We start from the raw sequence: 18,011 nt of genomic DNA, 5'->3' as shown, positions 1-18,011 counted from the left end.
CCCTAAAGACTGATATTTATAATTGGTGCTTTGTGTCTACGATATTTCACGTCTGTTCCATCTACACAAGACAGTCAAAAAAAGAAAATAATTCTGGTTGATGCTCAGATGCTTCTCGCAAATGGCATAATTAATCCTAAAAACTCTCGTAAGTTCTCCATAATTCATCAGCAACTTGAACATCTTAAATCTTTAGTTCCATCTAACAAACAGATGTTAAACTTTGATTGATTCCGTCACTTAACAGAATGTTACCGAAGGAAACTTCGGTCACTCAACAATTTCAAAGTCAAGGGTCATTTAGTCTGGAAAGTTCACTTGAATACTCTCGAATAGTATCGTGTAACGTATCCCTTTGTGGTAAATAATTTAAGATTCAATAAGGATTTAATCACGCAAACTAAATAGTATATCCTGAATAAGTTCTCAGAAAACTCACGGTATGGGATATTGGAATTTTTTTACATCAAAATACAGATGGAAAACATTCCAGTATCGACAGTATATTTAAACTATTTAAAGGTTGTTCACAATACACGTGGAAATCGTTTCAGCCTGTGGTCTTTACAAGAGATGTTTTGACTCGAAGAGTGTCAAAACGGTACTTTTCAAAGAAAATTCTGAGAAAATCCTATCGTTAAAGCATCCCGATAACTTTAAGTCGGAGCGAAGATAATGAAAAAGCAAACGTGGTTGTTTGAATGTTGACAGGCAACCTTACAAGGCGAAGTATCTGCATAATTGTCACGCAATGTTTCCCAAGGCACACGTACGGAGCTAAAGATGAGATATAATCTAAGAAAATTCCACCAGAATTTTTAAGAAGCTATGAGTTAGGTCGCGAGGTTTGTTACCGGTCGGAAATTCCATATATAATCACAGTTTATTTTCATACGTGACTCGTAATGTGAATTCTAGGAACTCTACAGGAACACAAATCTAAGACCACGTGCGTAACGTATCGATTCTCATACGGCAGTGATAACAAAACGCAACGAGCTGTTTACTTTTTCTGGTCATTTATATAACGTAGTCATCAAGATTTCCGAACAAGTTTTGATAGAGAGAAATGCAATTACTTGACATTCCACATTTTAACCACAAAAAGGACAACGTGATGGAGCAGAAGTAGTACGCTTCAAAAGCATACCTCTTAAAGGTTGACTGAAAAAATACTTTGGCTAGAATTATGCCCCGAAAGGAAAGTTTATTTCAAAGCAGTGTCCATCTCAAACTTCCAAAGGAAATTCAAGATATTAGCTACGCATAAACCCAACCCTGAACTTTTTGTGTCAGCTCCAACTCCATTCCTCTCTCGGTTAATGCTTAAATCGAATAAATATATCCTCACTTCCGTCTCTATCACTGTCTATGTAATCATAACCGTCCGTCTGTCTGCCTTCCTTGTGCTCTTGTTCTCTCGGTTCCATCCCTTTTTTCCTTGACCAAAACCGAAATTACGTCACGTAATTATTTTTAACACTGTACAAAAAGGAAATAAGTTACTCCTCGTTCTTTATGTAAGGGGTTTCACTGGCGCTCTGTGAAATTACTTTCTTAAAACAGGATCTAACCAAAACTTTTCACTAGCAGAAAATAAGTATAAAAGTATTTCAGTAACAAAAACAACAAAAAGGAAAACAAGAACACCCACCAAAGGCGAAGAATAACTAGTAAGAACAAACCAACCACTCTGAGACGCATCAAAAGTAAGTTCTAACATTGTTTTAATAATAGCCATGTTGTCATTGCCACATGCAATTCACACAGACATCCTCGTCTTTTCACAGCACGTCTAAATACTAACTACGTCTGTAAACTTAACCTTCCCCCGAGGTTTACTTTTAACAAATTTCATACATTTCATTTTGTGAATTAGAGTAAAGAATTCTTAATGCACGGCGAGCTAGTAGAGGACGTGACACTACGGCAAACCAATTTGAAAATGTGGTACTAATAGATTACCACAAAACGGAAACAAAAATAAAAACAAGTTTAAGCAGTTGCTTATGGTTAGTTTGAATGGAATAGGAAAGGGCGGGGCGGAAATCCATATAGCTTTGGTTAGCTGCTATTATTATTCAGCAATAACGTATTTCGAATCGTCATGAAAAATTTCTTTTTTTTTTTTTTCAAAATCTGTCGAGTGGAGTTAGTCCTACATTAACCTTCTAACCCCCTAAGTGTGACTGGCGTCCTAATACTCCTCACAATATCACCTCTGAATCAAACTTTAAGGTCACAAGAATGAGGGTAAGGACCACCGACTAGAGAAAATGTTAATTGTTTCACAAATTTTCCTTGGCAGCACCTCAGGAAACGTATACAGCATGGAGAGAATGCATACTGATACTGTATTAAGGTGCAAAGAGTTCAATACAATACCATATACTGACATGTGTTAGCTCGTGTTACACCTAAAAGATACACTTTTTGTCCTCTAGTCACATTGAACAACTTCCTAAAACTGATTTCCAGCCCCTGCCTCCCTATTTCCCCTCTTCTTTCCCTTTTTTTAGTTGCTGGTTATAGCAATTTACGAAAGAACCATGCGTTCTAAATTATTGTCATTTCAAAATTCCTCCTCGCTGTCCCTGATTCGTTCCTTGGAGAGATGGGCAAACTTTTCAAGCACTTCATCGACAGTCTTCTCCCCGTGAACTTTATTGTCGCGGGTACGGACATTGACCGTGTTGGAATTTTCTTCCTTTTCGCCCACAACTGAAAGGAAACAAGATGAAACAATTTCAACCCTAAGGAGCTTACCGTCTGTTGGATGCGAGACCTTTAGCAAACCTCGACGGTAACGGCAACGAGACTATTGCGAAACAAAAGCCGATATAATTAGGAAAAAAAGCACTCAATGTGTTCGTTTTAATATTCTGTACATTTTGAAACCAACAACATAACATCGCCAAAATGGGCCTGGTTCGAGAACTAGAACCCTGACAACGAAATATTTATGTTTCTTTTTGGAAATCAATGCTGTTCACAAGTCATGCTGAGGTTGAAATGTGGCTCCTGTAAAGACGGTTAAGACATTCAGCCGTTCGCCAAATTCTTACGAACAGAAATCAACATTATTCTTTAGAATTTCGCGAAGGGCTGAATTTATTTCATAGTCGACGGTTCTGTCCAGGTTGCGGTCCTGACGGAACAAGGTCTCAACTGTTAACAGCCGACAGAAGGCTGTTAACATCTGATCGTTAAACACCCTAAAAGGTCTGCGCACATAGGAGAAAGAAGCAATTTTCTGAAATAGCGGTTCATCGTGAAAATCAGTTCGTTACCTGAAATCATCGACAGGTCAATTTACTACTTTTTAAATTTATACATGATCAGATTCCCACTTCACAACTAGGTATTCAGTAGTGCACCCAATTAGTAAATGAGTGGCACGTGATCAACTCGATCGAAACAAAATTTACTCTCTTTGCCATTTTGCTATTGCTTTAATAGCAGTTCAACTTTGAAAACCACTTAAAATCTTCTTACTGTCAAATGTCAGTTCATTTCATTTATTTATAAAATGGGAGTGTGAGGCGGGGATAAAAAATTGGAGCGCGACGTGTTTAATGATCGTGGTTTGTGCTCACTTTCCCTTCTTCCTTCCGTTGGGATGCTGAATTCGCAGGCGCCTTTGAATTCAATGAAGGAGAATTCATTCTACCATAGCTATTTTTTGTTCTTGCATTTGAAGTATAAAATTTTGCGTCGAAGCAAAAAGTATCAATTAGAATTCCCACACTGCATCTTTCTTTTCAGCAATACACAGTAAGTTGTCTTACCAAATATGAAGTTGTACTGAGCAAGCTGTGCGTTCCTGATCTTCTTGTTCAGTGTGGTGCCATGATCGAGGTCAACATCGGCCTGATAACCTGCACTGAACACGGTAGTCTTCACCTACACAACAAAATACGACACTATTAAATACCATTTCCGATTTGTGAATTCTCACTTCTGGCCGTAAGAGCAGTTTTAGATCATGCATCAAAAGTGATCCGCAGAGGCTTCAATAAATGTTTCCATAAGCGGCTGCCGATGGTGTGATAGGCTGCTGTGCCCTAAGACAAAACCCTTACGCGCGCGTAAACTTGTCGACACGCGTGGCACCGTGGAAGTGTTTTCGTTAAGTCCTTGAAAATGCAAAGGAAGGGAGGATTCCCGCATGTTAATGAAATCCGTAAAGCTGAGAGACTGAAATCCACTTCTAGTTATAGTGCTTCCTTGCTAAGAAACGAATAATAGCCGCAAGAAAACCAGATTAACGCCATCGGCACGAAATTTGGAGTCTCCCAGAAAAGATATACAGTTGTGAACATGAATCGTAATGAAATACAATCTTTTAGAAGTGCTACCGTTTATCTCACGATGTCGTCATTTCAGGTGTTGATGGTGAAGTTTCGACTCCATCATTTACATTGAATAGAAATTATTGTGAAGTGTGGTCATATGCATTACTAGACATGCTCTGACGAGGAATGGCGCCACTAGTACGCATGGATAACATTTAAATGAAAGTATTTACATACCTTGACTGCATAGTCTTCGTACTTAGGTGAAACAGGAATGACAATGGCTTGAGTTGGAGAAAGCCAGAACGGCCTGCAACAACAAAATAAAACAGTTTACAAATCACAAAATCAATCACTGGAGCAGTTTTCAATTGAATGTCGAAAGAAATCCGGGATTACTTTGTTTTTGCTTTACTTCGTTATGTGGTTGGTTTAGAAAACTCGCGCCACTTTTCTTAACCAATCAGATGCAAAACTACAACAAATCACGCTCTGATTGGCTCATAAAAGTAATTTCCTTTCTATTGATTGGCTGTTGTGACTACTTTGGTTTTGGTTTTGCGACACTCAATACAAAAGCACTCTATTCATCTACTGTTTATCGTTTATTACCAATAAATAAGGTACTACTCGTTATTTACCATTTCCCACCAAAATTCTCAGTAAGGACAGCAATCATTCTCTCTACGGAGCCCAATATGGCGCGGTGAATGATGACAGGCCTTTTCTTCTCATCGCCATCGCCACTAAATCATCAAATGACACAACAACAATACAGAAATTCAACTACAACACCTTATCTATGCGCCATTATATTTATTCAGCCATGTTAAATAGCCTGACCATCTCCTTTCAGGACTTTATCAGTAAGCTACTCGTTAAATATAATCTTGAAAATTTGTCTTAATTATATGTGTTATTGAGAAGTACTCCTGCCTCCTCAAAGACAATATACCGTATAATGTATTGTAAGTAACTGTATATTCAGAAAGTAACATTGTAAGTAGATTATTGTATTATTAGTAGTGTAAGTAGCCCGAATTGCTAGTAATTATATTTTTTGTAAGTAACCATATTCAGTACTGTATTGCTAGCACGAGTAACCTACATTGTAAACATCATAAGTATTTTTCTGTAAGTAGAGTAGTGTAATGAGTCTTGCATTGTAAGTAATGTTTTGTAGAATTGTGTTTTGTGATAAAAGCATAGGTTTAAAAAAAAAAAGACAAAAAAAAACAAAAAATAATTATTATTTCCACTTGAGTGTGCAACACCCCATCGTATCTACAGTAGAGGTTTTTCATACGAACATATTCTTCACTCAGTGGCTCATACTCTTCACTATCAGTAGCGAAAGACAGAAGCTGCGGGATATTTGAGGGAGGGGGGGGGAAAAATTAGAAAATCACGAGTCTGTGAAATATTTTTCGGCCTTCACTCCAGTATAAATTGCCATTTAAAGGTCGGATTACCAAATCCAACAGAAAAACGTCAATGAACTATACTATCAAGAAGATGGCAATTTATCCAAGAAAATTCAAATGGTAATCTCTCCAGCTTCGCTCAAGTTAAAGATTTTTTATAAGAGAAAAAAAAACGCTATGACAGTCTTCGCCAATCTCTCGATGAGAAGACTGAAAACTAACATCCGACCTTCTCTCACCTGACAAAAGTTAGGTTGAATCTTTCTGGCAGCTGGAAGTCAAGTTGTATGGTTGCACACTGGTGATACCGGCGGAGTGCGTCTTGAATCTGAATATCAATCTGGCAAAGAAAAACATGGATCACACTGACAACTAAAGCGCACCTTAAACAGGACCAGTGATAGTGCCAAGTACCTTTGAATTCATCCAAACTGATCACAAACTTGGTTATATTCCACAAGTAAAAAAAAGCTACCTAAAAGAGTTATTTGCTCAGGAAGAAGTCACTTCACTGTTTACCATTTAATTGACTATCAGTAGTGCACGACTTTCTTATCAATCCAAAGCTCCTTGAAAGCTGGCCACTGTGGACAAGCTTTTGGAGCCTACGGTAGTCATACGATTCTCAGCGGTTCAATACTGCTGCGCAAAGAAATGCCCGGATGTTTACAGGAATCGATGGACCGACCGTTAACTGCGGAACTCGGTCATTTCCATGAAATTCACTCGATAAAAACCGAACCGCCCCACAGACACAGAAAATTTGTGAGCTAGTGGTGTACCTTGGGTCCATAAAATGCTCCATCTCCTGGGTTCAACTTCCAAGTCATTCCAAACTCATTGAGACGTCGTTCCAGCTCCTAAATAAATCAATGACAAAACTCTATGACCTCCTGATCCTGGCACACCAACATCAAAATGAAAATTCTACACATTGTTCTCTATACATGTCCTATGCTACAAACAAGGAGAATTTGTTAAACGATCGAAAGATTCTTTGCTTGCTGATCAATCATTACTGGGCAAATTTTTCATGCAAAGGTTTAACACTGTACGCGATATGCACAGAAGCCTATATCTATTCATGTATTCTGAAACTTATTACAGACAGATCCCTAGGAGACGTTTTTTTTCACCCTGTCACGAGCGTGGGACAGAAAAAAAATTGGAATCTTCATGAAGAATCGAATCTCAAACCCTCAGACTCCACTTCGCTTTTAAACGGGAGTAAGAAGCTTGTCTTCGTCTCACGCTTGTAAAAAAAAGGAAACCATCGAGAGCTTAACAATTTTTTTGTTTCGTTTAAGACAGATCCAGTGAAAAAGAGCATTAGAGCAATTTTCAATTTTTGCTTTCACGACTCACAATCGAAAAGCGCTATCACAGTGATCAGTGATCAGTAATCGCACCTTCTCAGCACTGTCCCAAAGCTCCAGCTTACCCATGTACTTCTCAGGTCTGGTGGACAGGAAAAGTTTGAAGGAGAAACCAAACTTGTTGTACACGAACTTCAGGAAATCCAGGCAGCCTTTGATTTCTTCACCAATCTGAAATAAAAAGACAGGCACTGATAAGTCCCATTCAACCGTATACTCACGTCTTCAGAATTCCTTAATACCCACTGAAAACGTTTTTCTTGATACATCTAAGAAATATTACTTCCTGCTGGTTAGAAAAATTTTCTCACCTTTTGCTTCTGCCACGAATTATTTTTCCACTTGAAAATTTCCGACCTCTAACAACCACGTATTACAAGCATATCCCCAAATTTACGTACATATGGAAAAACGCTCTCCAATACGTAAAAGACAGTGCAGATAATAGGTAATAGATCTTGGGAGTGAAAGGTTTAAGTTAAAGTAAAACTCGTACCTGATCTGGTCTACAAAAGATATGAGCATCATCTTGTTGAAATCTTCTGACTCGGGTCAGTCCAGTAAGTGTACCAGACAGTTCATTACGATGAAGCACTCCGAAGTCTGCCATCCTCAGTGGAAGCTCACGCCAAGACCGTGGACGATGGTCAAACATTACACTGGAAGAAAGTCAAATGTGAACAGAACATGCAAGAGGGTAACTCTTCTCGCAAGATAAAATCCATGATATCAAGATTTCACCTTATCTCTAAGAATCAAGGAGCAGATAAAAAGAGGACCTATTGGTGATTATTACATGGCGTGAGATTATGGCCGATAGAACGCGTGCTCTGATTGGCTATGAGCAAGATCAAAGAGGGGCATTATGTTCTCGTAATGACTACAGGCTGATTAGGGATTATGCAAATTTGGAAAAACACAAAGGCTCATTCAAGGACCAAGGCCTTTTTTTTCAATTTCATCGATGGTGATTAGTTGAAAAACCCCAATTTTTCACTATTTCATTTGCCAAGTTGTTATCGGACAGTTCAATACGCCAATCACATTCAAATTTGTAGAGGTAAAATAATCAGACTCCCGCTTCGCAGTCGTCCGATTTCGTCAACACTCATATGATTACAGACCGAATTGGACTCCACTCAGTCCTACTACCATTAAAAATTGAGAAGCCCAAGAGAATACATACCAATGTCCTGGACAATTCATGGGCTTTAGAGCGTACCGTTCCTTCTCCACCTCAAAAGAGAACATGTTTTCCTGGGAGAGAAACACTGTGATATTCAAAACGCTGCTTGTATTTAGAGTATCATAAGGATCAGAATAAAATATGACCTTTTATTCTTACAGAGTAATGTTGCCAGTGTCCCGAAGTCTCCCACAACTTAGTGCTATAGATGTTTGGTGAAATAACTTCCTGGAAACCTCGCTTTTTGTACTCTTCCTAATGTAATAAAAAGTAAGAGATTTGTGTGACGTTAGAATTCATTTGCACAAAGGTCTACAGATGACCAAAAAGGCCAATTTGGATGAGTGGTTGTCCCAGTATTCAAACAGTCATCAATCATCTCTGTGATTGGTCCATAAATTACCGCTTTACCGTTCTTGGGTCAGTTTGTTAGTTTTTACTTTGAGTTCTGATTGGGTTCTAGTGATTTTTCCATTGTTCTGATTGGCCATTGATATTTCTTTGATTTTGGTTTCAAGATGATCAATATTGAAATATGCTTTAACCCTTACTCCAAAGTTCAGCAAGCTAACTGATTGGCTTTTATTTTCCCTTTGATCTTCCTTTGCCATAATCCCAGAATAATATTGTGGTTTAACCTTTTAAATCCCAGAAGTGACTAACTTCTTCTTGTAATATCCAAACGCTGTCCAGCAAACAGGAGACGAGACTACTCAAACTAATCAAGTGAAAGTTATTATCTTAATCTAACAGCAAATTCTCAAAACTTATTTCAAGGAAACGTGTATCACCTAGAGGGGAGAATTAACCGTCAGATCTCAGGTAAATGGTGGAAACATGGTGGCAGAACAGTTAGCATGCAGGAGGTCCAGGCTTGAGGCTATACAGGCTAAACTTTTACAGTGCTTCTCTCCACCCAAGATTATAAATGAGTACAGACAACTTGTCAGGAAATGCAGACAAAATGCGTGGGGGTAACCTTGCAATGGATTAGAATCCTATCCAAGTGGGAATAGAAATACTGCTAGTCCCAATATACTATGGAAACTGGGACAAGCTCTGGCTGAATGAGTGACTAGAGTACAGACTTTCACATTTTTTAACAAAGAAATGATAAGAAGGAAATATCTTAGAACCAAAAAATTACTAGCAACTCCTGTTAGAGATATTTCAAAGGGAACAGTACCTTAAGGAAATTTATTAGTGTGTTGTAGATGTGGGCTCCTTTCGGCAAAAAGAAACAGCTTCCAGGGCTTAACTCATGGAAGAAAAACAATTCGTGATCCTGAATAGGAAACAAATCATCATTTAGCATAATGAATCTTGGCCCACCGCTGCTTAAACATACACTGTATTGATGAAACATTTTGCAATCAGATCACTTAGCATATGGCATGTTGTTAACTTTGTGACCACTATTTGAATAAAATATATAAATAAAAATCATTCTGATAGCTTGGAAACTAGCAATAAAGGGAGAATTAGGCAGCCCCCTTATATAAAAAAATGCTCATTCTCATACCCTGCCTAATTTTCTGTGATCTCTTTTAGCAGCTTCCTCCTGAAATTTCTTCCAATCTTTCATCTGGTTAAGTAAAAGAATAAAAAGTAGACTTCAGTGGGCTTGTATTGGCATAAAACAGTTTCATGTATGTGGGTTATTAAATATAATCGTGGTTGCGGTTCTCAATTCCCTAAAGCTGACCTTGGTTCTAACAAAGGCAAACTAGGGCAAACATACTTTAAGATCAAGAAAATCTGGAAACCACAATTTTTGAAATAATGCATGGCTTCTGTTAATGCTTCTACCAAAAAAGTTTTTCACCTGCCACCACTTGGCTGTGAAGCTTTAACCAATGAAGAAATGTAACAAAATACACTCTGTAACTTAAGTAAGGAAGGAATTTATATCATTAGAACAAAAAATCTAACCTCTTTATAAGTATTGCAAAAGACCTACTTATAAATTCAAGATTTCATAATACAAAAGTACAGAAACCAGAAATATGAGATGTTAATAATTTTGTTGAATTCACCTGTTTCTCATTTGGGAATGAGATTCCGTAGAGCCGCTGGAGAGATTCTGCTTCGCAGTTTCCTTCCCAGTATGTGGCAGAGTTCTGAAGGCAGAGGAGTCAAAGGTCAATGTTGAAGTGCACTACATTTTACAGGCACAACACGCAAATAAAGGCAAACGAATGACTCAAAGGAAACATATTAAACATTATAATTGGCTTCTTAAACTTAGGCAGCTCAAAGAATTCAGTTCAGAAAATCAATGTAAACAACTTGAATGAATTTCAATATTTTACAATAATTTTTTTGGAAACTTTTGTTGAAATAGTAAAACTATGTTTGAGGTAAACAAAAAAATGGCAAATTTAGCCCCAGAAGGTCTAACATATCCTCACAATTCAGTGAATTAAAACAAAAGCATCTAACACAGTCCCTATACTTCACCATATACCTTAGTGACTGCCATGGCTTTTATCTTTCCAGTATGTCTTACATGAGGACCGCGGCACAAGTCAATAAGTGGCCCACACCTTAAACAACATAAACATCACAGCACTTTTAGCATCTTGTTGAAACATTCTATTCTTGTCAAAATGTACTTATCACTGCCCAGCCTCTTGATTTAATCCTTTCACTCCCAAGGTTTCTTTTATTTCTTACTGTCTGCCACACAATTCTTATAATTATGTAAGTTTGGAGAATTTGGCATTGGATCAACTAATAATTCCCTAATTGATATTATTCTTTATTCTCATCACTTGCCTGTTTGATATTGTATTGATATTGTAAGGAGAAATTAATCTTGGTCAGTCATGGGAGTTAAAAGTAAATATATTTCCACACTTACCTGTAGACAGTGGTGGTGGGGGTTTTTACTTTTTCCCTTATAATCCTGCATTTAAATTCATTGTACTGTAAAAGAGAACAAAGCCTTTAAAAATGACATAGCTGTAGATGTTTTTTTTTCCTCCTTAAAAGGACCTACAATTCGCATCAGACCAAGTTCCTCTTTGTACAAAACTTACAACAGTTAATAATAACACAAGTATCTCTTAATATAACATACTAGTTACTTGTTACAAAACTTGTCCAGCCATTATACAAGATCTCAATAAAGATTCTGCCAGTGATGTGCCAAGTTTAGTCAGACATTGTCACGAGATTTAGACATTTGGTTTGCAGCTTTGAATGATCAATATTGTTAAAACAAAAGTGTACATTATAGCATAAATGTTCTAATATGAAGGGAAAATATTCAATTCTAAAGCTTTGCGACAGGTAGCCCAAGGGAAGGAGGTGGAGTTGGCTTTACAAAAATTCACCAAGGGGAAAAATGGGAGTCAACATTTTGCACCTAAATTGTTATCCAGATTTATTGTGCGAGGTGAACAACATGGATTTTTTTGGTTAAGAACCAACAATGTTTAGAACAAAGCATACTGCAAGCCTTTATACAGAAGTATATTGTTGCTGCAAAAGTATGAGGCACAAACAAATACCAATTAACAACTATTTCAAAGTAATGTAAATGCATTTGGGTGCAAGGGAAAGTGAAGAGAGAGGGAAGGGGGCCATATTGGAACACTTATGTTGCTGTGAGTCTCTACTAAATAATGAAAAAGTGATACCTTGAACATCTCTAAGAGGTCTTCTTTTGACAGCTCAAGTCTTACAAATGGTTGTTTCTCCTTCACAATGGACTTCGTCAAAGAATCAAGAGAGGGATAGTCATTGGATGACACCTGCCTACAGTCAGCATAAAGAATCCAGAGAGTGTAAGAGATGACATAATCATAATAAACAATAACATCTCACAAGAATTGACACCTTAAAAAAAGTTTCCAGGACTTTAAAGAACTTCAAAACAGTGCAAACAAAAATTTTCCAACAATAGCTGAATAAGAAATAAAATTTAATCCATGCTTCCATAGGTTAAATTTCAATTCCAACATTTCTTGTACAGGTGCATTTAATATTTATTATAATGCTATATAACTTTTGTGGATTAATAACAGGATCTGGGAAACTGTACACCTACCCCTCCCCTTGTAACTTGTTTAGGTGTGCAGTTGCTTTCATACTGATATTGATCAATTTTCAACAGAAAGATTTAGTGTGAATTCCAACAATATCCCCAAATTAATATTTTTCTCACTTATCATCACCCTTCTGCATGAACCTGTATTGATAGTTGAAGGTGAAACTCCTTGGAACAGAGAGGATACACTGGATTACTACAATAGTAGCACTGAAACTGAATACAAATTGCATCCTTTACCTTCCATCCAAGAACATGTCATAGTAATATCCCTCTTCTATAGGAGGTCCATAACACAGATACCCCCCATAATGTCTCTCCATGGCTTCACCCATAATATGGGCACTAGAATGCCAAAAGACTGCTTTGGCTATTTGATATAAAGAACAAATCTATAATTAATTTTAATTCAATAGCAACACCTAACAATAAAGAATGGTTAATTGCATGGTATGATTATCCAGGCATGGTCATTTCCTGACAGGACTGTTGCCACTGGCAGCAACTAATATTTTGCAACTTGGGTGGGAGGCTCTATTTGACTCAAGCGCAGATTTGTTTGTCAGTTGAATGTGAAGTCTGTTTGGTGGAAACAGATTTTAAGTTTTGTCATAGCACTGTTGGCAGCAAAATTCAAGCATTGTTTGTCAGTCATTGTCATAAGTGAGGTTCAATCTGTCTGTAAATTTACACTCATTCAGCTTAACCCTTTAACCCCTAAGAGTGATTAGCACCAAATTTCTCCTTACAATATCATCCCTGAATCACATATTTAGGTTATGAGAATAAAGGAAACCAACTAAAGAAGCTCTTGATTGTTAAACAAATTCTCCTTGTCAGTACCTTAAGAAGTGTATTGAGCATAGTATAGAGAGTTTGCATACTGATGTTAAGGTGTGAAGGGCTAAAAAAACAACCTTAGCCAATCACTTCACATAGGCTTTTTGTAGGACCCCTTACCCATCAAATGACACTGCTATTCATGAGTTACTTCACTTTGGCGTGGACTTCCAGATAAATACCTTTTGATTGGACTTCATAAAATATAGAATACTCTATGTGGGAATGGCTATTACAGAACAGTAGTAAAATTACTCATCAAAACACAATCAATCTTGACTGTCCTCAGTTACCTTCATCGTCTTCAAATTTTAAAAATTCTAGAGTACAGTCTCCTTCAAGAACTCTGTCCAAATCAAACACTTTACCATTAACCTAAAACGTAATTAAACATAACTTTTTAGGCTTTGATACTCCACACAGTGTACCTCAAAATGTAAGTGTGAAAATCACAAAAGGAAAATAAACCTCTTCAAAACTCAAAACTACTATATCTGAAGTAGATATACCAGTAATACTTTTAGAACAACAAACTCACCTTGCAAACAACAGTGTTATCAGCAAGTCCTTGGCTACAAAACAAAAGAGGAAATGATACAAGTGAAATTGTAGCTTAGGAAAAGCTTCAGGTTATCCAGCTATAGTTTCCTCAGTACAGTTGACTTTACATTTTCAAGTTAAAAAAAAGGCCATTCACAGTCTATTAGTTGCAACAGTTCAACTTCTATATCAGCTGCCTGTGTGGGTCTTCATACAGGTATCTCTGGGCAATCAAAGGATTGAACAGGTTTTGACAAATCTAAACCATACCTAATAGAACTTGCTATATCATAAGGGGTTGTCTTCCAGGCCTGTCCATCTACAACTTTACCATCTCGTAGAGTCACCTTAATTGGTGTTTTATCTTTGGCTGCAATGAAGAAAGAATTTTCAGCACAAAAAAAGTTTGGAAATGTTGGTGATAACTACACTTTCTATAAAAACCAATAAACTTCTTACTCCTTCATGCCATTTTAATTTAACAAATGCATGCCACACCTGTTGTCACATTCAAGAGTGATCAAAATCTAAATCCTCCTTGGAATTTAGTTACTCTCCTTGCAAGAAAGCAATAAGAGGTAGGAAAATTATCAACTAGAGAGAATTTTTAGGATGAACCACCATTCACATAACTACAGTGTAGCCAACAAAGAAATAATCTGTCATCAGTTAAGGAAGCTAACATAAAGTAAACAAAGTATAACTCAAGACAAAGCAGCTTGGCACTGATTCCTTGCTAGGGTAGTAATGATAATTTGATACCTCTTAACCCTTTAACTCCCATGAGTGACCAAGACAGAATTTCTCTTTGTGATATCAATACAATATCAAGCAGACAAGTAATGAGAATAATGAGATATTTCAATTAGAGGATTATCAGTTGATCTAACACCAGATTCTAAGAGCTTAAATTATACAAATTGCATTGCACAAGGTAAGGAGAATCGCTAATGAGATGTTAAGAGCAAAAAGGCTAAATAACAACCATGCATTACATGATTGTCCCTATCCCCTCTAGTTGGTCACCACTACACTAAAGAACAAAATAAACAATTCTATACCTTCAATTTTAGCATCATATTCTGCCTTCAGTCTATCAAAAAGCTTTACTCTTTCATCTAGAAAGGCTGGAGGTGGGTTCAACTAAAAAGCAATTATTACATTTGTTAGGAAAAAAAAGTAAGACCTCTTGGCTAATGTATAAAGGATATTGCACTGGCATTCAATGTTAGGTATAATCAAATGTGACAATGATTACAGATAGAAAGAACCTTGCAATAAAAAAAAACATATATCTAAGGTTATCATTTTGAGTAACCAGACTGTAGTACAAGTGTACGAGTAGATTGCACTAAACAGTATTATTTTCATCAATGTCATGTTTCCAAGCTGATAATTGAGCAACAGACATTCAGAATAGAGGACTTGTTTCACAGAGAAGACAGTGAAATGTTGATATGAAAGAGCTGAAATGACAACAAACAACAAGTCACTGACACAAAATTAAGACAGCAACAAAGAGAAAAGTGAAATCAATTACAACATTGGTGTTTTAAACATTAGTCAGCAACTAGCAGCACTTTTGGCAGAAGAAATTGTATTTCATTATAAAGTTAAATTTTCCAAAGTACTTCCTCTTTGTATTGTGACATTAAATTGTTTGAAAAGGTTTGAAACTCAGAGGGGGACATTTAGACCTCCCCTCCTAACAGGACCTTGACAGTGGAAAGCACCAGTTTCCAGTTTATTTTGATAACCCTGGATATGTAAAATATTGTGCCCAACATAATCAAAGTGAAACTGAATTTTCAATAAAAAATGACATATTTCATTCCAATGCAAAAATTTTCAAAAATTTTGCCTTTTTTTCCTGAATGCCTTTTGTTTCAACTAACACATAATTTCAAGCGATAATTTGCCCTGAAGTCCTCTGAGGAAATTTTTTCTGGACCCAAAAATGCAGTAAATTTTCACTCTTTCTTTAAGTCAAATGACGATATTAGCACTGTAAAAGTCACTTGAGTGTTGAAAAGAAAGATGCTTCATTGAACAATTTGAATGTGCGACAATTTCACTTGCTGGAGAGATCCCAAACAAACTGTTCCCAAGTCCAGAACCCAAAGGCTTTTTGGCACAATACAAAGTTCGCTTTCAACAAAGAACAAATAATTCTTATTTTTGTACCAAACGTCAAAATTTCCGAGAACTAGAATAGACACGTTTATCTGTGTAGAACAGTTAAACGTTCCGCAAGATTTCCGCATAAAGATATTTTATTAAGAAAACATTGGCCAAAAAGATGGTTTACTTCTGGGGTGAGAGCTTTGTTCTCGTTAAGAACGAAGTTAACCGAAAATCTTTCTAAATGTTCTTTTTTACTTGTACAAAACAGAAATCAAAATATTGCATCAGCCGTTTAGCGGAACTGACCTGCAGTTTATGTCAGTAATCGATAATTTACAATTAAATCTTAATTACAGCATACAACATCTCAGTGGATTGTAAGAATGTTAAATTTAACACAATGCACAGAGTCTGAAGGAGGAACCAAGATCGAATCTATCAGTTTTGGATGAGCGCCCGTGAACATGCAAATTAGATGTCCTCCAGATGCTAACTTAACCGTTGACCTCGTAAGATGTCTATGTTCTGAACGAAACTTAACAAGATTCAATTCCTTCTTGATGAAACAGATGGTACGTACAACAAAGCCACAGACATGACAGCTGCGTCACATCAAATCCTGTGCATTGAGTTAAAGCTAACGCGATGCACAGGATCAGAATGAGGAACCAAGATCGAAGCTACCAATTTGGGATAAGTGCACGTGAACATGCAAATTAGATGTCCTCTAGTAGCTAAATTTATCTCAATACTTAGTCGTTGACCTCGCAAGATGTCTTCGTTCTGAACGAAACTTAACAAGATTCAGTTCCTTCTTAATGAACCTGATGGTAAGTACAACAAAGCCACGGACATCACAATTGCAAAGACAAAAGACTTCATTTTCCAGACAGTATTTTTGCTATTTAGAGAGAGATCGACACGTACACTCGCACGCTTTCGTGACTTACTTCCAACGGAAATCCGCCTGTTTCTGCTTTCTTTTTCTTGTCTCTACCTTTAGCTCCTGCTTTTGCCTTAGGATCCTTTTCTTCCATATTCAAGTTTCCTACTTTCTCCTCGAGGCCACTATTATTCGACATTCCAAACGCTTATTTAATAACCAACGTGGGAAGTGACAAAAATTTCTAACGAGAAATTGTTGCATGTAAGGCGCACGCTTAAAAGCCAACTCAGCTGAAATCTCGTGGACTCAGACAAGATGGCGGATTAAACCTATTACAAAATTACCGTACTTTTGACTTTTGTTTAAAAGATTATGTCAATTTTCTTACCTCCAAAGGATATTCCACTATATCATCAGTAGGTCTGATAGGTCCAGAACCACAGCAACAGAATAACCTCAACGGTTTGCCATGTCGAAACACATCTTCATAAAAATCCTTGATTTTTGTCGTTCGTGGTTTTAAGATCGTTGAGGTGGTTTGCCGTCGCAATGCAACGGCTAGCGTCCTGATCATAATATCTTACGACGATTGATGACGGCATAACAGTTACGACTGACATCGATCAAGCGCCGAGCTGATAAGTGACAGATTTTAGAACAATATTAATTAAACTCCTGCAAGTTCCTGCAATAGTTACTTTAATATCAAGAGTAGACGCGTTCATACTTACTGCTAACACTGTGGATGGAGTTACGTTATTTGACCGAAAGGTTAATTCTTGTTTCTTTGAAGTCATATCATTTAAATCCACTCACTGACAGCCTTTTCCATCGCTGTGTTTCGTACTCTCCAGTAAACTTTTAAGTTGAGAGGGAAACATTTCTTAGCTCGGTACCAGACTGCCCCTTTTTTTAGACTGGACGTAACGCAATGCGTACTGTGGTCGTGTGCTAGTTACACAATTTCAAATTTCCCCTTAGCATGGCTTGTTTTAACAACTTGATGATCCATTTCGAACATAGCCGATATCAGCTTACTACTTTCTCATTCGAAAACCTACAGCGTCGAGGCAAGCGAACACTAAAGGCTATGCCTCTTCAAAATCGTAGTTTGTCACGCGTTTGTTCCAATTCGGTATTTAAAATGCTCAATGGTCGTCTTCCGATGAAAGAAGAATTGCAAGGACCCAAAACAACTTAGAATATCATCAGAAACTCCCCTCAGCTTTCTTGATGGGCGCTTGGGAGTATCTTGCAACGTTCCTCCAAGATTATTTCAAGGGGTG

General features: G+C 37.2%; 1 protein-coding gene across 2 annotated transcripts; it reads right to left on the bottom strand.

Moving 5' to 3' along the window:
- Positions 1 to 1,710: 1,710 nt before the first annotated feature.
- LOC131778091 (threonine--tRNA ligase 1, cytoplasmic) lies at positions 1,711 to 17,616 on the bottom strand. Of its 2 annotated transcripts, XM_059094472.2 has the most exons (23): positions 17,457 to 17,616; positions 17,114 to 17,360; positions 14,777 to 14,858; positions 13,986 to 14,085; positions 13,714 to 13,747; positions 13,469 to 13,550; positions 12,576 to 12,705; positions 11,926 to 12,043; positions 11,145 to 11,209; positions 10,749 to 10,827; positions 10,318 to 10,401; positions 9,804 to 9,866; positions 9,468 to 9,566; positions 8,441 to 8,536; positions 8,282 to 8,352; positions 7,592 to 7,754; positions 7,129 to 7,266; positions 6,502 to 6,579; positions 5,959 to 6,059; positions 4,937 to 5,041; positions 4,533 to 4,605; positions 3,789 to 3,903; positions 1,711 to 2,721 (listed from the first exon to the last, which is right to left on the bottom strand). In XM_059094472.2, the coding sequence occupies exons 2-23, from the start codon at positions 17,297 to 17,299 to the stop codon at positions 2,573 to 2,575; spliced, it is 2,211 nt and encodes a 736-aa protein (XP_058950455.2). In that variant the 5' UTR covers positions 17,300 to 17,360; positions 17,457 to 17,616; the 3' UTR covers positions 1,711 to 2,572. The 2 variants fall into 2 exon arrangements, with proteins under 2 accessions (XP_058950455.2, XP_058950456.2); XM_059094473.2 differs by lacking the exons at positions 17,114 to 17,360; positions 17,457 to 17,616 and adding an exon at positions 16,790 to 16,973.
- Positions 17,617 to 18,011: the final 395 nt, after the last annotated feature.

The sequence above is a fragment of the Pocillopora verrucosa genome, chromosome 4 (genome assembly GCF_036669915.1).
Source record: "Pocillopora verrucosa isolate sample1 chromosome 4, ASM3666991v2, whole genome shotgun sequence".
In the NCBI taxonomy this organism is placed as follows: Eukaryota; Metazoa; Cnidaria; class Anthozoa; order Scleractinia; family Pocilloporidae; genus Pocillopora; species Pocillopora verrucosa.
This window is presented reverse-complemented; position numbering and strand designations above follow the sequence as displayed.